The 22833-nt window shown below is 38.7% G+C and overlaps 1 protein-coding gene across 33 annotated transcripts in view; it reads right to left on the reverse strand.

Moving 5' to 3' along the window:
• PDE4DIPP2 (phosphodiesterase 4D interacting protein) overlaps nucleotides 1-22833 on the reverse strand; it is a 226099-nt gene that overhangs the window by 32870 nt on the left and 170396 nt on the right. For 27 of the 33 annotated variants that reach the window (XM_063715329.1, XM_054528934.2, XM_054529910.2 and 24 more), the window contains 6 exons: nucleotides 21585-21701; nucleotides 21222-21359; nucleotides 19782-19894; nucleotides 18207-18334; nucleotides 7859-7947; nucleotides 1596-1828 (listed from right to left, as the gene is read on the reverse strand). In XM_063715329.1, coding sequence (XP_063571399.1) covers nucleotides 1596-1828; nucleotides 7859-7947; nucleotides 18207-18334; nucleotides 19782-19894; nucleotides 21222-21359; nucleotides 21585-21701 — 818 coding nt within the window. 33 annotated transcript variants of the gene reach the window in all.

Genomic DNA, 22833 nt, shown 5'->3' on the forward strand with positions numbered 1-22833 from the left:
ATATTTTTAAATACAAACAAATAAAAACTCAACAAAACCTTCTTGAAAGGAAGAACAATGCATTAGATTCTACCTTCTACAGTATCAGTGATTCTGTAGGTTGGGTGGAGGGTTGAACAAATCAGAGTTTCGGGTTAGTAACTCTGAGGACAAAGGAAAATAATCCACAGGGATATCTACAGATGGTTTGATTGTAGGTTCAACAATAGAATCAAAAGAGATGTACTGTTCTTACCCATGACAACTCAATTAAGTTTACACATACCAAAATTTAAGTAAAATAATATCCTTTAAGTAGAACTTAAGGAAAAAGTTATTATGATAATTCAGAGCAAAAGAATCAGTACTTAGGACAATCACAAGAATTTTTTAAAAATTGTTTGACAAAGTATATAGAATAGAAGCAAGGTTTAGATGTTAGAAATTGGGAGCCACAGACTATTATGCAACCTTGAGCAAGTCACTTGAAACTTTCTGGCCTGAGTCTCCTCAGCTATGAAACAAGGACATGAGGCTAGATGCCTAGGCCCTTTTCAAAGTGCTAACATTATTCAGGGAAATTTAAGTGGTATGTAACATGCAGGGAAACAACAGGGCATGATTTAGAAGTTGTACAGCTGTACTTTAAACAGGCAATGATGATTATAGTCCTGGGAGTGAATGAATAAATGGATCAGCCCTACAGTATCAGCATGTTCTCCAAGGAGCTTTTGACAAAAAGCCATCAAAGACAGAGTGGCCAATCTAACCAATCAATGAGCTACCTGATATTTTTGTAAAATTACAAAAGCAGCAGAGATGATTAAAATTGATATTCTATGATTGAAGGACTTATGAGTGACAGCTGAGAGGAGAGGGAGGGGCCTCTACACAAACCCTCCAGCCGGGCATGGTGGCTCACTCCTGTAATCCCAGCACTTTGGGAGGCTGAGGCTGGGGGATCACGAGGTCAGGAGATTGAGACCATCCTGGCTAACACGGTGAAACTCCGTCTCTACTAAAAATACAAAAAAAAAAAAATTAGATGGGCGTGGTGGCAGGCGCCCGTAGTCCCAGCTACTCTGCAGGCTGAGGCAGGAGAATGGCGTGAACCCGAAAGGCGGAGCTTGCAGTCAGTGAGCCAAGATCTTGCCACCCCACTCCAGCCTGGGCGACAGAGCGAGATTCTATTTCAAAAAAAAAAAAAAAATTCCTCCTCCTCCGTGAACTGTTCTGGTTCTGTATACAGCAGTGAGACATATTAGGTAGCAGGGATTCCTTATATGTTTCGGTCAATTAAAAACAGCAATACTGGTCATGTAACAAGGAGGTTTCCACCATGACTGTCATATGTATGACTGGCAGATGCACAATAATAGTGGACATTGTTATACTGAATTAAGACCAGGATTATTTGAATAACAGAAAGTGATTACCATTAGCCAATATTACTTACTTTTATCTAAAGAATTTGTAGAAATATTAATGCATGGAGCCTGGGATAGGCACCAAGTAGCCCCTTGGCAGCATGGACGCCTTGGCTGCAGCAAGGCGAGGCCCTTGGCTGTGGTGCCTCATGACCCACAAGCTCCCCTTCCCTGGGAAGAATGTCCTACCTGATGTGGGACACTGAGGAGAATCCTGCTTCCTCAATTTGAGCCTTTAGCTCCTTCAGTTCCTCCTCAGCTTTCGTCTTCTCTTCTAAGTGCTGGTGGATCTCAGCCCTCAGGTGGAGCATTTCTTCCTGAAGACACCTGTTACTGTCCCCTCCCATTGGAGAAGGAGGGGAAAAAGATGGGTTCTGGGTCTCCAGAGTTGCCAGACTTTTCTCCAAAGCCACCTTGACAAGCTAAAAGAAAATCATGGTTTGAAGAAGTTAGGCCATTAAAGAGGACCCAAGAGAAACATGAGATTGCAAAGGCGGTTTTCAATGAGAACAAAAACAAACAAAAAAAACAGATCTAAAATAAACTCCCTACCCAGAACCTCCTTAGTCAGGCATAAGGGCCCTGGGGACTGGTTTGGGTGGGAGGGACACACCAAATGCACAGGAGGAATTTCCCCATGGAGAAGAGGAGAATCCAGAGATGGTGAGGGAGAAAAGCACATAAGAAATTAAAACAAATGCAAACAAACGAGGTTGAAACAGGACTGGACAGTGTGAATGCGGTGATTCTTCTCCTCCTGAGGAGACAGAGTCCTGCAAGTTTTCTCACAAGTCAGGAAGCTTCATCAGCTCTGCAACACTTGAGTCCTGGATGGTGGGAGATGATGGCTTAAGATATCAAGGCGCAAAGCCTAAGGCCCTGCCTGTAACTCCAACTCCCTCAAGGACAGCTGAGAGGGAGGACTCAGGGCACTGGGGAAACAGTCGGCAGACACAGTTACAGAATTAGAATAAGGTGGAGCTACAGGGAAGACAACACCAACTATTTCATTGGCAGTAGAAGAATCACACTCTGCAGCTACTGGGAGGTGGAGGTGAAGCCACCCTGCCAAGCAGCCAACCTCACTTTTTGGTTATTATCTTTGTGCCGATGATGCCAGACAAACTCTCTCTACAAATCTCAGCATGTGGAAGAAACAGAGGCAAGAACAAGTGCCCAGCACCTTTCTATTTCTCGAGGACACTCTTGAAGTTATTCATCAATGTTTTAATTAAAGCAGATCTTATGGCTTTTCCTCAAATGTGAACTTGTTAACTTTTAGACTTTGTTATTGTTCATTTTGGGCTTATCTTTGGTCTTTTCCCATGCTCTTAAAAGTGTAGAAATCAAAATCTGAGTATGATAATCTACTTAGCATATGACTAATTACTTTAGTACAAGGAGTTCCTGCCTGTCTGTCCAATATTAATCTTAATACGTCCCAATGTCACATTGGCTTCTTTTTCTTCTCAGTGGCAGCATTTGGAGCTTTTACTTAACTTTGGGTCAACTTTGACCTCTGAATTTTCCACCCCTTCCCCACAGTTGTTGCTGAGTCATGTTGTTTTCTTTTATCTCTACAAATTGTGACTTGTAATTGTCACTTATAAATTCATTCTGGCTATACTGAATCATTCCCCAATTATCCAAGTCATCCAAATATTTGATGTGCATTTCCACAAATCATGTAGTGGCCCCCTGATTGGGGATAACTTGTAGAATTAATTATATGCTTTATATCTCCATTCAGGTCACCAATACATTGAAGAGAGCAGGGCCCAAAACAGCATATATGGATCAACGATTGACAGAGCTGCTGGGGTTGGTGCAAAGCCAGTGACTTTTGCTATTCCCCATAACAAAGTATGTTCAAATGTAGGTCACAGGTTTGTGGTAGGGTTGATTCACAGTATGCATGTGCAACGGTGTTCAGTAGCATAGCAGTTGAGGTTGTGAAGGCATGTGTACCCAGGTCAAAGAAGAAAGATTCTTAGACAAAGCCACTCAATTCCCAGGCACCCAATCTTACTTGGATTTTGTGAGCCTGAGATTTGGCAGGCTCCTGGGAATGTCTGTCTCTAAGACTCTGCTGGCAGGTTTAATCAGGCTGGTGGCCATCTCCATATGTGCCCCCCAGCATTTGTGACAAAATAAAGGAAGGGGGACCAAATAAAACCACTTCTGAAAGCTTATGATCCCATCCCTCATTTAAACTATGTGATGTTCTCATTCTATATAAACTCTTTCCGAGTAACTTAACTAAAACGCACTTTGCCATTAGTCTTGAGTATGGGCACAGCATTATTCTTTTCTAGGCCTTAAGGGTTCCTTCTGCTTAAAAATAATGTCTAACTTTAATGAAGTTTACCCATTATTAAAGTGCTTTCTGGATATATGTTATCTTGTTCTATTGGTTTCAATATACCTATTTTTCTTTAAAAAGAAAAAATTATGAACCATGAATGTTAACACCAGAAAAACCTTAAGGTACATCTGATCTAATTTCCCACTTTAAAGTGAGAAAATCAAACATTGCCTAGGGATCTGATTTTTCCCTAGGCCAATTTGGGTTTTCATATTTCCATCTCAAAGTGGACTTTCTTTGGCTAACTTTAAGTTTTAAATGTAAATGCCTGAAAAGTAACTCAGGATCTAGCCTTTTCATTAGTTTTGATCATGTATGAAAGCAAATATTTCTTTCCCCCAAATGAAACCCCAGGGCTTCCAGTATTGGTAGTGATAGTGTGAATCCATTAGGTCTATTTTTAATTATATCTCTTATTGGTTTTTTTTCCCACATTTCCTAACTCACTTGTGATATTGCTTCATATAATTCAACTTTTTGTGTGCTGGGTTCCCATTTGCCCCACAAAGGCCTCTGTGCAAATCTGATATCCTGTTTGAATGACATTGTTTTGCTTTTATCCTATTGCTTCGTATCTGTCACAATGTTAAGTCAGTTCTCAACATTAAGGCATTAAAAATGAGCTTTTCTCAAATGCTCAGCATCACTAATCATTAGGGAAATGTAAATTAAAACCATAATATCATCTCACACCTGTTAGAGTGGCATTTATCAAAAAGGTGAATGATGTGTTAGAGATAACGCAGAGAAAAGGGAACACACATATTGTGAATAGGTATGTAAATTAGTACAGCTGGTGTGGAAAACAGTATGGAGTTTCCTCAAAAACCTAAAAATAGAATCTACCCTATGATCCAGTAATCCCATTTCTGGGTATATATCCAAAGGAACTGAAACGAATATGTTAAAGGTATATCTGCACTCTCATGTTCATTACAGCATTATTCATAATTTAAGTCAAGATGTAGAGCCAACCTAGGTCCATCAGTAGATAAATGGGTAAAGAAAATGTGGCAGATAATACACAATGGAATACTATTTAACCTTAAAATGTTGGGGGAGAGGTCCTGTCATTTGTGACAACATGAATGAATCTGAAGATCATTATGCTTAGTGAAATAAGCCAGGCACACATATCACATAAGCTCACCTATATGTGGAATCTAATAAAGTTGAACTCATAGAAGCAAAGAGTAGAATGGTGGTTACTAGAGGCTGGTGGAGTGGGGAGGGAGAGTAGGGGGAATTGTTGATCAAAAGTATTGACAAAAAGAATAGGTCTTAAGATATATTGCATAACAGGGTGACTATAGCCAATAAAATGTATATTTCAAAATAAGAGTAAATTTCCGATGTTTCATCATCAAAAATGATAGGTAGGCAAGTTGATGAATATGTAATTAGCTTGGTTTAATCATTCCATATTGTGTGTATATATATATGTGTGTGTGTATATATATATGTATATATATAATCATATACCCCATAAATGTATACAATTACGATTTGTCAATCAAAAATAACTATTTTTTTAAAGTAGCTTTTTTCAAGTTTATCACCCTTTGTCTACTAACGTCTGTTCTTCATATTTGAATCTTGATTTTTTTTCTTTAAGAGGTGGGGGTCTCATTATGTTGCCCAGGCTGGCCCTGAACTCCTGGGCTCAAGAGATTCTCTTGCCTCAGCCTCCTGAGTAGCTGCAACTATAGATGCACACTACCTGGGCTTGAATCTTTATTCTTGATTAACTTTTTCTCCATTACAAAACTTCACATAAAAAATGCAATGGTTGATTACTCTAGTTTCTTTCACAGCAATTTCATAGGTATTTATTATAGATCTTACATCTGCTTGAGAATAGAATTTTGTGGGAGATAATCTAGGGAAAATTACTATCATGGCCAGACTTGAGGCTTCCTGAGGTGGCTGAGTCCAAAATGTAAGGAGGAAGCAACTTGCATTGGCCAAAAGGTGATTCTCACCTTGGAAGAAAGACAAGGTGGAATGTGTCTGTTAGGGAAAGTGTATGAATGCTTGGAGTAGGAAGGGAGCTTGGTGTCAATCAAAAGTTTACCTTCCAAGGACATAACAAGGAGAAGCTCAAAATCTACCTTAAGGGACCATTTTCCTGGAAACAAGCAAACAAATTTTGAGAATCTGGACACGAAACAGTTATGGCAAAGTAAGCTTTATTTAATTGGTAGCAGGAGAGTCACAACTTCAAACTCCAGAAAAGATGAAGTAAATTTGCAATGATTTCATACACCAAGATTCCTCCTACCCAAAGCTGAAGATGTATTTTCAAGGAAAGGTGACAGAAAGAAAAATGGTGCTTACCCAAGAGATTCTTCCATCCAGCAGGCATATACTTTGTCTATCATGAGTCAAGCCCTGATCCAAAGGCTTGTTAACTCATAATTACACTAAGCATCTCTCCTATGCCAAGTAATGTGGCAAGTATTGTGAGGGAAATACAAATGCCCTAATATAAAAAGTTCATTCCAGGGTGGGCTGACCTTCTCAAAATGGGGTCTGGTCAGATTCTCCATGCTAGGCTACAGGAAAGAAGGCTGAAGAAGAAGCAACTTTACAAATCAGTTTGCCTACAATTGAGAATTAGAGCAAATGACTTGCAATATCAGGAGTACTTCAGACCATATCAATCAGAATCTGACTGTCTTCATATCTGTGTCTCCTGTTCATTTATTCTGAAGTTAATCCTGTCCCACAGTCATCATAACCATCAGTGACCAGCCAACCTCCCAATCTAGCTGTCTTAGAGTAGACATTTGTTCATCCTGAAGGTCCCTCTTTCTCACCCAAGATTCTCAATGAAATCAGAGAGTGAGGACAGAGGGATCTGTCTGGAGGGACAGAGGTGCATATAATTAAAGTCATAATCATCGGTAAGGAGGACTCAGGAGAAGCTGTTCAAGCAAAAGGAAAAGTGGAGCTCATGCAAGCACTCAAGGGAGCAGGGAAGGTCAGGTACAGCTATAGCAACAAGAAGGTGATCCTATTATAAGAAGGTGATCCTACTACTATAAAGAAACTGTTGAGAATATGACGTATCCCAGACAACTACTCATGTCCCCAAGTGCCAAATCCCAAAATATTTGAGGATGCTTATTTGGGCTCTTCTTATTGGTTGATTCGATGTCTCTTCTTTTTCTTATGCAGAAGACATACAGGCAGACCCAGAAAGCCTCATTTCTTGTTTAGTTTTCCTAATAGCCCCAAGAAAGCTATCACTGGAAAGTCCAGCTGCTTGTGCAGGATATCTACCAATGATTCACTTTCTCCTTAAGAATCATAGGCACAGTCCATCTAGGAGATGAGATTGCTAAATGGCATAGACAAAGTGGAGACATTATAGGAGTTCCAGTGAGTGCTTGTGGGATCACTATTGGTGACTTCATCTCTGAAGTCCAGATTATTCACTCTTGTAACATGCTAGTTACATCTTCACTGATGGTGGGTGGAAACAATGTTTCAGCCTCAAGTTCTTAGGTTTGACAGGGGATTGCTGTTGAAGTACCATCTGCTAATCACTGAGTCACCATGACCTCAGTGGTTTGTCAGGTTGCATAAGGTTCTCTTTGTATAATGAGATTTCACTGAGAAAGATTCTTGCTTTGGAAGCATTCCAATCTTCTTGGAGTTTCTTCCCAAGCAGGTCCTCCGCCCTGCCACCTCCCCGAGCAGCCCTTCGATGACTCCCTGTCTTCTGTGGTGCGTTTCAGTACAAAAAGCCCAAGGGGAATGTGTCCATTGTCTTGCAAGTAAAAATTCTTCTGAAGCTATAGCTATAGAGAATAAATAGGGGCAAAGGTGGGTAGGAGGGGGAAGGAAGCAGAAAAAAGAGATACAATACAAACCAAAGGGTGGATTGGAGAGAAAAATGGAGTGAAGATATGGCTTGGAAAGGCAGCTGGGAAGTTCAAGGAGAACAGGAAGATGACTGAGAAGTGGTTTATATAAAAAGATATCTTCTCACTAAGTCCACAAGGGCTGCAGGAGACTATCAGACCTCAGAAGGGCTGTGTGCCGTCCACCCTGGAAGTCCCAGACCCTGACTCTGACTTACTTGCTGGTGACTATGGTGTGCGGCCTCCTCCTCAATACTGTCAGTGAACTCAGTGCTTGCATCTTCGGTGTCATCCCCTGCAGCTGCACCTGGAAACAAGTCCAGAAAAGAAAAGTGATTCCCTTCACAGATGGCTTCCAGACAGCAGGTTAAATAATACTCTTTTTGCCAGCTGCCTCTGATTTCTTCCTTTCTCCATATACATGTGGAAGAAATTCTCCCTAGCCAGCAGGGCTGGCAAGAAAAATAGAACTTTTTGTATCACGGACACTTTCTTACTCATACTCAAGCCTGAGCCTCACAACATAAGCTGACTTTGCCTGCACAGACCCATTTCTATGGAGCCGACTGTCAGATGCACTGGTTACCCCACTCGAATGTCAAGAAAGCCTGAATTATTCCCCACTGCCTGGCTACATAAAAACTTTCTCTTCCATAACATGAGTCCAACACGCCTAACCCTTTCCCCACCACTGAGTGCCTGGAGATTAGAGCTGCCCTGAATCTCTCAGAGGTATCTATTGTTGGGATCAGTTGTGCATAGGGTGACAATCTCTCTGAGGAACTTCCCTCTGGGGGTCCTGTGTCCTAGTAAGGTTCAGGTCTAGTCAAGATTCAAGACACCCAACGATTCAGTTGATCCCTAATTTCTTCCTCTAACCTCCCTTCCTCCTCACCTCTCTCAAACTCTTATTTTGTGCAGACACCCTTTGCCTGAAGGGTTTCTTGCACTGCTTTATCCACATAGGATTTAACCCATCCTTTCATTCTCCAGAGATGGACATAGCCACTCTAGGGCCCAAACATCTACACCTTACTCTAAGGTACAAGTAGCTGCAGTCTGTGGTATGGGCAAAGGTCTAAGGCAGCACTGACCAAGAGGACTTTCTGCAATGACAGCAATGTTCTGTGCCAGTGTTGCCCAGTACAGTGGACACAGTCATATATGGCTATTGAGCTTTGAAATGTGGGTAGTATGGCCCACATTTCAAAGCACTGAATCTTAAATTTTATTTAAATTTACTTATATTTAAATGACTACATGTGGCTAGTGGCTACCCTATTGGACAGCACAAATCTAGGGTGTGTCTTCCTCCTTATATTGATTAAAATTAAGACTGTTCATACATTTTAAGACCAAGAGCTATGTTTTATATTACTGCATTTTTCGGGAAGTGTAGAAATTTATTATGGTTAATTTGTCAAAGAAAATCTACTGTGACACTCACTGTGTCTTATAGAACCTCCCCAACTTAAAGAATCTTGAAATCTTGTTTTGATCCTAGCCTCGGCAACCAACCAGTTACAACTCCACTTCTGACCACTGATTAACTTGGACCTCTAAGAGATTAGGTGGTGAGTTCAAGGTTATACAACTAGCCCTCACTAGAGCTGCGCCAGTAAGTCAAGACCCCGGACTCTTAGAAGCCACTCACTTTTTCTTCTGGTGACAAATCAGATCTTTATCTTTGCTTCTTCCTCGAAGACCAAAGAACCTTCTGTTGAGTTCAGACATCCAGGCATGAAAGGCTCTGCTTGAATCATGAGCATTCACCACCCAGTGCAGATAAGGTAAGCAGGGGCAGTTCACATCTACATATTTGCAATGGCCCAGGCTGATCTCATGGAGTGCTAAGAGGTAGTAAGTATGCTGTGATAACAGCTTAGGTTTCTTCATCTACACCATGAACTTTATGTTAACTTTGGATCAAGGAAGGGTCCTGTTCAGTGAAGCCTCTACCACCTCTACCACTTAGCATCTTTAGAGGTCTGTGGCAGACAGTGTACAAGAGTTATTTCCAATACTTACTCATTCAAACCAACCCCAGAAACCATCTCACTCAGGATACTAGCTGAGTAGAGGTGTATGGACACATTCCCTAATCTTTGGCTGCTTTAAAAACTTACTGAACCCAGGATGCTAATTTACCTAGGACACCCACATCATGTTATGCTTACTTTGGAAAATCTTTCCCTGTACAACAGTAGCGATCACAATCTTTTATGTTTTTCCAGCAAAGGAAATGAATTGTCTCATTCAGCGACAGAAAACAGACTGTTCACATTGTTTCTCTTTTGAATGTGGGGCTAGAGAAGGATCCTGTAGTTGAAGAAAGCTCAGCTCTATGAGGTCAGGATCCTCATCCCCTACCATTGTTGCTGGGTTGTGGAGTCAGGCTGGGCCCACATCCCAGGACCATTCCTGCCAGGTTCCAGAAGCGAGAATTGGAAAGGGTGACTATCACTGGTCTTGAAGGTTTTTATCTGACACTTTCTGCCCTCCAGTTATCTTGACAGCCTTTCTGGTGCCATGTCTGCATTCTTGGATAATGCTCCATCTTATTTCACTTAAGAGCAGGATGCTATGGTTCTGGCTTCATAAGGAATTCGATGGAGACAAATAAATGCTCATCTCATTTCGACACTCTACTACACAGGGGTTTTGTTTCTTCCCCTTCTTTCTTTTTTAAGCTAGCTCACAGTCTTCTTTCATTACGGCAGCTTTAAGGGTTGCTCAGCCTTTTACCAATTTGAATTAAAATGCTGAAACTTTTTCTCCCATGTTTGAGGGGTAAAGCTAAAAAATTTGTAGAAAATATGGGAATAAAAGAGTAAGTTATCTCATACAAGGTCCTGTACATAAGTTTACATTAGACATCTTTTACCATTTTCCATTTTTTTAAATAAATGAGAGAACTTCTCTTGTGTGGGTGATACCCTTTTCTAAACTTTTACTGCACAACAAAACACTATCTTCAGAACTAAATTGGAATACTTTGAATTTCTAATTTAAGGTACCTATGATTTTATATTGATGACTCTTCTTATTTTTTGATAAAATATAAAATAGTCTGCCGCCTTTAGATTCTCTGGGAGCTAAGAATCTGTTCATTTAACTTGCTTCTTCGAGATTAAGTTTTACATGTTAGACTGGCAATTTTATAAAAAACTTTTATTTGAGGCTTCAATAAAAGTTCTCAACTTGTGGTTCCTGAAAGTTTCTAGGCTTTGAACAATACAAAATGGAGGTGATACCAAGATGTCCCTTATTTAGATTTAGAAAAGTATTTTCTATCAGCTATCTAATTCTACAAAGTACACAAAAATAAACCTCTAAAACATAAGACCATAAAATCCTTGGGTGAAAATGTAAGCACTATGCAAATATAAGGTATTCTTATCACTGAGGCAAAAATTCATACTTTTGTAGAACTTTTTAAATTGAGTATGGCATAATAATTAAGAACAAGAACTATGGAGATAGACTGTCTATATTTGAATTGTGCTATTTTCGTTAGTTATGTCACCTTAGGCAAGTCATAACCTTTCCATAACTAAGTTTCTTCATTTAATAACTAGGGTTAAGAGTATTATCCACTCCATACTGTTGTGAACTTTAAAGGGTTTGCTGATTTTGAAGTGCTTAGAACAGTGTTTGGTACACAGTGTGTACTCAATAAATACCATCCTTAAACAATATTATTGTTATTGTAAGTAAACTGAAGTAGTCTATGGGCTTATAAGTTGAAGACTGAGAAAGCTGAAGGCCACAGAACCTAAATATCATCGCAGAAGAAGTTTTATACTTGATGTTACTATCTGAATGATCTTGATTGATTCTACCTGCACTTCTTCATTTCTGAATACTTGTTTCCCCAGCAGGAGGCTTGAAATGACACTCTTTGCTCTCCACCTCACAGGACATTGAAAAAGTAAGTAGTGACAACTCTTTGGTTGAACTCTTTGGAATAGGTGCCTTACAAAAAGGATTAATCATCATTAAATGATAACTGCCTTAAAACTCCAACATGCATAAATAAGTTTAGGGGAAACTTCATGACCTCTTTTTTCGTTTTATTTTGCTTTAGAAATGAGGTCTCATTATGTTGCCTAGGCTGGTCTTGAACTGCTGGGCTCAAGGGATCTTCCCACCTCAGCCTCCAAGTAACTGTGACTACAGGTGCATGCCACCACACCTGGCTCATGACATGTTCTTTAGTAACGAGTCCAAATTGGGTGGAGTCAAGACCATTTCCCCCAAATTCTACTCTGTAGTCATTATTATCTTCCTTTAAGCCATTAATATGGGATCAACAGAAAAGGAGTGATGTTTTTCCATATAGTTACTTAGAACATAGCAAGAGATCATATTTTATTAATTTTAAAAGGTGATCTGAAGAACTAAAACTTTAAGCATGAATAAGTTGGCAGTGCCAAGTGTTCTTTCCTTCAGTACTGGACCCTTGTGTCCAATACTCTCAGCCCCATTTCACTCTGACTCCCAGGTACTTTGCCATGCATTCATTACAAGAATGCTCACATTTTCATGTCATGAACCAACTGTTGCTGACTTTAATGTTATGGTGCTGTATGAGAGAATCAAGGAAAAGAGGCCTCCTATCAAACTACAATTTCACCTGTACACATTCCCTTCAGGATCATAAGAAAATTAAGATTCCATATAGTCCTCCATAGTTTCTGCTAAGAAATAGAATTCTCTATCTAGACAGATTCTGATCGTGGAACACAAGTGGTAGAAAACTGCTGTCTGCAGTCAAACCCCTTTATGGCGTATCTTTGTCTTTAAATTGCAACATCTCTTAAGTAGCCTTAGGGCTTTCCAGCTCACATGTTTCAGAAAGTAGCTGTTTTAAGTGACTTGAAAAGGCCAAATCATAATCTAAAACACTTTTGGGGGTATGAAATCCCACTAAAATTCTGGAAAGAGTTTCTACTTCTCCAAAAGGGTAATGACTCAATACAACTACAGTCTTCTATCCTTAGGCTAACCAAGGCACATGTAAATTACGACTCCAGGGCAGACCAGGAGATATGACCACTGCACCTATTTTGTGATGCCATAATTCTGTAATGTCAATAAATTCTTCCTGTTTATGATCTCTTTTTTTCTTCAAAGAACACGAGAAACAGGCTTTTCTAGGAACATTTAGAGACAGCACTACCCACCACAGTTGGCTCCTCAAACCTCTGTTGTGCTTTCTGCTATTCTCCTACAGCAAAGAAAGCAAGGAAGGGTTTTTAAGGTAAAGTAGCCTATGTCACATTTCTGGGGAAAGTATAACACTGTTTCTTTAGTCTCACTTCTTCGAGAGGAGAAAAATTCGAGTTTCTTCTTCCTTTAGTTAAAGACTCATTCTACGAGCCTTGCTTTGACTTGGAATTTAGTAAATAATCAATAGACTGATTCTCCCATAAGGAAAAAAAAGATACAAGCTTTCTCTACTTCTTTTTTTTATAAATATCTTAAGAATAAAACCAAATAGTTTCTGTTGGCCTTTGATAATTTTATTGGATCAGTAACAATTTTTTGTGTTTCAACTAAGATAGCTAAAATTCTAACACTTATATATAAAAATTACACTCCATTTTAGCACAAATGTTAACACAAATTAACAGCACAGTGCCATGAAGAAATGAAAAATATACAGCTTATTTTGGTGGGGAAATGGTCCTGGAAATAATGTAATGCCAAGTTTCTGATCATTTAACATATCACTCACCTCCTTCTTCATCTGATGTTATGAACCACTTTATTTATTTATTTATTTATTTATTTAAGACAGACTTTCACTCTTGTTGCCCAGGCTGGAGTGCAATGGCATGATCTCGGCTCACTGCAACCTCCACCTCCCAGGTTCAAGCGTGAAGTTATGAATCACTTTAATTCTTCTTAACAACCCACAAAATTTTAAGTGAAAACTAATAAGACTTCATGGCCACAGATAGAAACTCATAATTTATAAAACATGCTGGTATAAACGCATGCCTACAAAGGTTATAGATTGAGAAAGAGGTCAATATCTTGGAGCTATGACTTTGATTATTGTAAAAAGAAGCACTACATATTTATGTTATATACTAAAAGTAAACCTACAAGGAAGCCAATTTGGTTTATGTACTTAAAACCCCTATTCTTCATATTATTTTAAATACAACATTTTCTGATGTTGCTGAACTTTCTATTTTACCCTTCCAGTTTTAGTAACAGGAAAACAGCATGATAAAGATTTTTACTTCTGGAATTTCACTTTAAACAAAAAAAGGGAGAGTAACACAAAAATAATCAGTATGTCACTTAATTATTCTTATTTGAAAACTGGTAGAATTAGTATTGTCAGGACCACAGTTTTGTGTTTCCTTCCATTTCCCATTCTTTGTTGGAGGCAAATTACAAAGCTATTCTTTATTTAGAAAATTCATCTTGGCCCAGGTGAGAACAGGGAGAAGTTGAAGACTTACCTTCTGTTAACACTTAGATTACTTAAAAGCAACAGGCTTGTTATTTGATCATAATAAAATGTTTTAACAAAGCTACTGGTGCAAAGGGTGAGAAGGTGGCTTAAATCCACATTCTAAAACACATTATAACTGAAATAACTGAAATATACACTATATAAAAAACATTATAACTGAAATACACAGAAATCACTCCAATACATTATCCTACTGACTCATTCCTTCTGTTTATTACTGTATTGCCACATTGGAGTTCCATATTTCCAGCTATTCTTTCTACGGTACAAATGGTTCCACACTACCAAAGAGAAAAGAAAAGCTCACTGAGCTTTAACCCTGAGAGAATTGAGAGAAAATACTCTGTGCTGGTATCTCACAGGATATACCTGGAAAAGAAAACTAATTTCATTTGTTCTATCTCTAGTCCAATTTCTACAAGGTAAAATGGAAAACTCATTTTAAGTGTGTGGGTTACTAATATTTCTTCCTAACTTCACAGTAAGTTTGTCACCTTTCCTTGCAGGATACTGACTGTAAACCTGCAGAATGCTATATAATACCCTATTTGAAAACGCCACTTGAGCTTTGCAGGGATGCCAAATGTCAAGATTTTGTGACTGTTTTATATAAAAAGACCATGAAACGAGAAAACAAGTTTATCCTATCAATGGGAACTAGAGTTTTCTAATACTACCTCAAGAAAAGCAAAGGTATTATTGTTCTGTCTAAGGCTTACAGTCCAAAGGAAAGTGACTTTAGGTAGCTCAGTCAACCTTTATTTCTCAATGAAAAGGACAATTTTCAGTATAATGTGATCTGCTACTCCTTTCCACAATCAGAAGACTCCAGATCCAACTGGAAGATCAACATAGAGAGAACTGAAATCAGTTTTCTTGAACAGTTTTTGAAGCCATGAGCCAAACATCTCATGACCCAGACACTGAATTAGGAGGATGAATGAGCATAAAGTGATAGGTTTTTTATGTACATCGGCCACAGAGTTTACTTATGTATAAACTGTGTAAATAGAATATACTAAAGAACCCTCAAGGAAACTAATTCTTATGATTAGGAACTCATATCCTCTACAGGTTAAGATTTTCTGGATCCTTAATAGATCTCTTGCTATATATAATGTAATAGAAACATCTTTTAAAAATATAAATAAGAAAAAATGTATTTCCTCTAAGAAGCAAAAGTCCTGAAAAAATTACTGCTGTCCACAACTGAATGAAGAGAAGAGGGTGTGGAGAAGGTTGGGTGACAGATAAGAATACACACTATCACAGGAAAAGGCTGACCTACTAACATAGTCCAATAATGTCTTTTCAAAAAAGTTATAACTTGGCTATCTAAAAAGAGAACATCAGATGAATGTTGATTTATACTAGGTATTAATAATCATCAAATTTTCAATACTATAAACTTTCAATAGAAAAGAGTTTAGGGACAATTTCTAAGGACATTTATTTCACTCATTAAATAAGTCCTCTTGGAGGTTCAACTCTATACTTCTAAAACCTACAGACTTCATCTACCCTGAACTCTTACAACCATTACTCTGCATTATTTGTTATTATTCAAAAGGGAAACATGAGAAAAACAAAATCTATCATATGGATTTTTTTCTCAATTTAAGTTCTATGCTTCCAATTAAGCATGGCCTAAGTAAAAATTTACTTCATTATTTTTATTTGAAGATTATTTTTACTCAAGCACAAGGTTCTATAAGCACACGATGCTTTATTTAAAATTACTGTCATATTGAAAAATGACTGTCAAAGGTAAAATAATCCAGTATGAGAGTCTGTGCTCCTGTACAGAAAATGGAATATTATATCATGCTAAATATTATTAAATGATGTGTCCAACCACAGCATGATCTCTGTGTGGATTATAAAATTTATCAGACTCATGCTCTCTAATCGGATGCCAAATTATCACACAAAGTTGTTAGACCAGCAAGCTCTCTCCAGATAACACTGTTTGCAAGCCTCATTCCAGCTATCTAGATCCAAAAAAGTTAGTACCATATTTTAGTCAAATTTATGACATTAAGATCAGACTTTTAATTTATCCTGCTATCAATCTACTCTTGCTGGAGGTTGACAGAAGTAGGAGTGATTATTAACATAAACTGTAATCCCTATGAGCCATTAGAAACGAAGAATCACCCAGAGCTGAATCTTACTAGCAGACTCAGAAGGCTTCCTTGGTCTATTAGTAAAATTAAGGAAAGACGTTCCCTAAATGCCTTGTTGTAACGATGACAAACTAGTCTTTGATGGGTTGACATTTCTACAGCTCCATTACCTTCCTCTTTACTTCTGGAAAGTTACAAAAAATTTTGTGCAAGAAAGGGTCTCTTAAAATTGGGAGACTAAGAAAAGTGGATGGATCTGCCTACACTTCCTATCTCCTTCCTTAAATGACTCCTTTTTCCTCAAAAGCCACTGAAACTGAAATGACAGATCCATCAAGAGTAAGGCTTATGGCTATCAATCTTTTGCAAATGACTTAATCGGAAGATTCCAGAGCGCTTCCCCAGTAGAACATTTTCTCCCTGTCCACTCTAGTTTGACTGATGCTCTATCTGTTATAGACACAGCTAAAGTTACAGAAACAGATGAAATTTAGAATGTAATACAAGCCATGTCAACATGTGAAAGAAATAAAGTGTCAAGTTAAAAAAAAAAGAAGGAAAAAAAATCACTGTGCCCCACTTAGTTTAGAAAGGGTATTCAGTCACATTTACTGTGCTAGAAAACCTCAATCCCTGTTCCCAAGTTCCATATTTAAAGGAACTGAAACCTCAGCTTCTAACCTAGGAAACTTCCAACCAGAGGAAATGAAAACAAATTCATGATGTTGATCTCACAAAGCTGCAAAGCAATCTTGGTTACTTTTCACACTCTTGACATTCAAGACATCAGAAATACAATCTCCGGTGCCCCTCTCCTTATACCTGTCATGTTGCCACAAGAAAGCATTGAGACAATGATTAAAACTATAAACATACATCTGTAACATTTCTTTCTAAACTATTCTAGCACTTCAAAGCCTGAAGCCTATTACTTTTATATGGAGAAATGTATACATACTAAATAGTGAAAAACATAGGACCCTATCTAGTGCCACAAATGGAAGAAGCAATACCCTCTTCTGGCTATAATGAATTATTTGGTTAAACACTGAATGTAAAGAGGGATACTACATTTGAAATTGTAAACAGAGAATTCTGACTCTGGAAGACCATTCTAGAAGTCATGTTCTGACTAAATAGCATGACCTTGGTTTAAAGAAACCTAAAGGAATCAGTAAACAACAAATTTTAAGTAGAATCTAATCTGTACCTAATCTAATTTCACTTGTGTACAACAGTCAACTCTGAGACAGTATTGGAGATAAAAGTTGACTATGATCACTTTCATAGTTCTTGCCTCTGTTCTTTAACTTGGCCTTCCCAATACTTGCAGTCTACTATTACAAGACTACTCTCCTGGTTTTGATTACCTTCTGATAAGGATTATATCACTTTTGCAAAGTCATTCTTATAGACTCTCAATCTCTTTCCCGCTCTCTCATCTTAAAACTTGTATGCTTTTGATTTAAAAAATGCTCTCACTCAAAGAGGAGTTGACTGAATGGCAAAAATAATACACACACATGCATTTGTGATATGATATGGAACATATGAAATGGATTGTGAAAGTGGGGGAAGAATAAACTTTATTGGCCCACAGAAGGGATGAGGGAATGAGAAGGGCTAGGGATAAGAATGAATAAAAGTGAAAAAACTAAAACAGAATGATTTAAAATGTGCAAATACACTTTGCAACCTCCACCATTGAATTTAGGGATTGATATGTATGTACAGTGAAATCCATGTAGGCTAAAGTGAGTTTCACTTTGTAGTTGATGCTACTTGTACCAGTTCTATCATTAGTAAGTCACCGTTTAATTCTGCCAAAATCAGACAAGGATCTTTCTGGTTAGTGCAAACAAGGTTTTCCATCCTGGGCTGCAGTCTGACCCGCCAGTGCTCGGTAGGCAAGCTTGTGATGAATTCGCACACTTTCCAGTTCCCCACCTCCAATGGCGGCCAGGGTCTCCAGCCTGTTTAAGCGCTCCAAGCTTCTTCCAAGAACTTCTTCTAGCCGACTGCGTAACACCTGAGCCCCTTCCAGTTCCACCTGCAGAGTTCGGTCTCTCTCAGAGCTGATTAAACATGCCACATGGAAGGAAAATGGATTAGCCATCAACTGTAGTGAGTCCACATTTGTTTCCAAAGAACCATCAATACCACTTTGAGCCACACGACTTTGTAAAGTAATTGTTCTCCAGGACACAATAAATGAATGTAGTCTTTGTGTACAAGGCATTTGTGTTCACTGCTGACAGATTAGTAAGGACTGTTCCTTTTTTTAAAAGCTTGCCCCTTATGCTAGATTCTGGGCCAATTTCACATAAAATTACAGCTCCTAAGACTTATCTCACACCCCTATAGCCCAAACAAGAGAAATTTCATTAGTTGACTAAAAGCTTTTGTTTCTGAAAAACTAAAACCCAGGACAAACTAAATATAAACTGGAGCAAGACTGAGCCAAGTAGAACCACTACTGAAGATATTTCTTTTCTCATTTGTTACCAAACTTGACAGTGGGATGGTGTGCTGAAAAGGAATCTGGTTCATAAAAACTAAAGCTCCAGAGGTTCTTTAAAAAGTAACACAATCAACTGGTCCTATCATACCTTTCCTCTGCCTTCATTTTCCTGGTAGAAAGAAAACATTTTTAAAGTCCAACAATAAATTACAAGAAACTGAATAGCAAAAATAATAATAATAATAATAATTGAAAAAGAGTAAAAGGGGCTAGTAGGGAAGGCAAAATGAGAAAAAAAAAAAAAAATGAAGAGAATATAAAATGATCCAGAGAGGTATCATATATGTGACCAAAAATTAAGAGGTAGAAGAAAACTATATTCATCATGATAGCTATCCGTGGTCCCAGGATGATATTAGCCATCCCGATTAATATATTTTCTTCAATGATATTAAATGAATATCAGTGCCCATTACAGCCTTACTCTTTTTCTCTCTTTTTTTTTTTTTTTTTTGAGACGGAGTCTCGCTCTGTCGCCCAGGATGGAGTGCAGTGGTGCGAACTCGGCTCACTGCAACCTCTGCCTCCCGGGTTCAAGTGATTCTCCTGCCTCAGCCTCCCGAGTAGCTGGGACTACAGGTGCGTGCTACCTCACCCAGCTAATTTTTGTATTTTTAGTAGAGACAGGGTATAGCCTTATGTTTATAATAGAACAGCCTTTAACAGGACATGGATCACAGAAAAGAAATGAACATACATTGAGTGCTTACTACATGCAAGGCATTGTTTTAGACACAAAAGCTGTCTTCTTATTTAATCTCTGCAATAGCTGTGTGAAACAGGCGCTATTCCTGACTTAAGATTTTGACACTGAGGCTCAGAGCAATCCATAAAACAAATGACAAAGTGGGTAGCCCCAGTAATTGTCGCTGTTTTTTCTCCCCTCTTCAGTATCATAAGCATCTGCACTTAATGAAGAATAAAAGGCATAAAAAGAATACAATAGTAAAAGAAATAAAAATTTCAATAAAGAATAAAAGAAAAAACAGCCACTCTCTTACCTCTCTGGATGGGCATGGAACTTCACCAGACTGCTATAGAGCTGTCTCTCTGCTTGTAAGGCCTCATTGAGCCGACTCCGTTCATCTACTAGTCCTTCTAGCATCAGCAGCAACTGAGTAAAGAAGAGAGAAGAAGCAATGTGCAAATGGCACAGTGAGACATGAAGCCACAGTTAATCCTGAGAAACAAGAAAATGCAATAGCATGTACTATGACTTAAAAAGCCCACTATCTTAGTACTTAAGCTTTTGATACTATTTTATAGTTTTCAAATCAATGTCATATTATCTTTTTTTTTAATCTTTAAAACCTGTAAGGTGGAATTCAAACATGGGAGCAAAAAGAAGAAAAAGGAGAGAGAAGCCAGAAGCACAGGAAAGCAGCTAAGAAAAAGGAGTAAGAGGGAAACAGGACAGGCAAGAGGAAAATGTATATAATAGGACTTACTAGTATTCTTCATTCATTCAATTAATATTTACTGAGCACGTTCTACGGGACAGACTCTGTTCTAAGTTCTAGGGGAAAGCTTACTATCTAGTGGAGGAAAAATACATTCATTAATCATAGATGTGTGTCACTGTGAGTGTAATAAGTGCTATAAAGATAATGAGCTATGACAATGTATAACCAACAGAGTTGTTTAAGGTACAGTTAAAAGCCAGAATGCAGTGGGGTGAGTAGTTAGTGGGACAGATGATAATGGAGACAGGGAGTACAGGCAAGTAAGTCTTTTGGAAAAGTCTGGCATTGAAGAAAGGTTAAATGGGGCTGTAGCTACAAAGAAATCTGGGGCAAATGTAGGGGTTTCCTTCTCTTTTTTTTTTAACTGGGAGAGATCTGAACGTGGTTAAACGCAGATAAAAGAGAAAGATTCAGTTGAGGGAGGTGACTTATGTATGAGTGTGAGGGATAACTATTGGTATGTGTCCAAAAGAACTGCTGCTCTTTTCAGAACTACAAATGTCAGAAAGGGGCATCTATAGCTGCTACCGACCAAAGTAGGAAATTTTAGAGCACAGTTTCTCTATGAAATACCATCAACTAACCCTCCACAAATAGCTGAGATTGACAGCTTTACCATGGTTTATTTCACAGTAGAAAAATAAGGTTTGAGCCAGGCGTGGTGGTGTGCACCTGCAGCTCCAGCTACTCAGGAGGCTGAGGCAGGAAGATTCCTTGAGCCCCAGAGTTTGAGGCTGCAGTGAGCTGTGATCGTACCACTGCACTCCAGCCTGGGTGACACAGTGAGACCCTGTCTCAATGTGGTGACTCATGCCTGTATGTAATTCCAGCACTTTGAGGGGCTGAGGAGGACGGATCACTTGCAGTCACGAGTTCAAGACTAGCCTGACCAACATGGTGAAACTCCATCTCTACTAAAAAAAAAAGAATACAAAAAAATGTAAATAAATAAATAAGGTTTATATTCCAATAACTTACCTGTTGTCTTCGGTTTCCTGAAATTTCTTGACCCTGGGATTCTATTGAAGCAACTTTTTCCCGAAGAAGTAAGACTTCCTGGGTCAGGCGTTCCATAGCTGGTATGTCTTCAGGATCAACCAGTTGCATTTGCAGGTCCTAGAAGTCAAAAAATAAGTGTGGATGTGAAAATAGTAATAAAAGGATTATTCAGCAGAGGAGGACGGGAACAAATGTTCTTGAAATATTCTGCCTATACTTTCAAGTGGGATATGGATAATCACTGGCCAAGGGATTCGATGTGTGCAAATATTGTCTGAAGAGGCCCTACAGGTATTCTGAACTGTGAACATTTCCAGTGGTCTTTAAAAAGTTTTGAAAGACCTTTATGAGATCTTCTTTAATCTGTATGTTCCTGGACAGAGACTCCATATCAGCAGCCTGCACCTGCAGCTCTTCTTCTTGCACAGCCATCATGGACTGTAGAGCAGAAAGTTCCATCTGTGAAAAGAGGAAACAGTATCTGCCATGTTTACATTTTAACACTGAGGCAAATGCTTTTGCATATCATATCACTATTAGCCAGTAACGGAAAAGAAAACGAGAACATGAATAGGGCTCTACAGCATCAAACCAATAATCCCTGCAGTATGGTAACAAAGGCTGTTTTATGGGAAGATGTCATAGTTGTTCTTAATGATGTCTTCCACTTTAGCTGGCACTATAAAACACATCAAATTTGTTTAACAAGCTTATTATGATACTGAAAAAGAATGGTTACCATTAGCAGAAGCAAGAAGAGATGAAGTTTTTATGTAAGTATTTCACCTAACAGATGAAAAAATGATAGCATTAGGATATCTCCATTTTGCAACCCTTAATGAATTAATGGATAAGGCATCAAACAGCAACAGCTGCTAACATCATGAGAGATCACCAAACATTACATGACTCCTGATGGAAGAACACGCCACCACCTGTGAAGAAATATTGCCAAAAGCTGGCACTACATGCCCTAAACTTTCAGTGTTCTCACCAGAAAATGGCAAGTACTTGGTTATGACAAAGTTCATTAAAAATCATAACAGGCCAGGCGTGGTGGCTCACACCTGTAATCTCAGCACTTTGGGAGGCTGACGTGGGCGGACACGAAGTCAGGAGTTCGAGACCAGCCTGACCAACATGGTGAAACCCATCTCTACGAAAAATACAAAAATTAGCCGGGCGTGGTGATGTGTGCCTGTAATCCCAGCTACTCAGGAGGCTGAGGCAGGAGAATCGCTTGAACCTGGGAGGTGGAGGTTGCAGTGAGCCAAGATCGCGCCACTGCACTCCAGCCTGGCAACAGAGCAAGACTCCATCTCAAAAAAAAAAAAAAAAAAATCATGATAACAACCATAGCTGCTAACACTTACTATGCCCTGGGCGCTCTAATAAATGCTTTGTATAGATTTAATCCTTTTAACAAACCTAGTGATCTGGCTCCTGCCTACTTTTCCTACTTTGATATCTGCCATTTTAATACTCACTCATGATTTCGTAGGCACACTAGACTTTTTCTGTTCCAGGAACACCAGACTTTCTCTTGACTCGGCCTTTACAACTACTACTCCCTTTGCCTGAAGTATCTTTC

Source organism: Pongo abelii, chromosome 1 (genome assembly GCF_028885655.2).
Source record: "Pongo abelii isolate AG06213 chromosome 1, NHGRI_mPonAbe1-v2.0_pri, whole genome shotgun sequence".
NCBI classification, from domain to species: Eukaryota; Metazoa; Chordata; class Mammalia; order Primates; family Hominidae; genus Pongo; species Pongo abelii.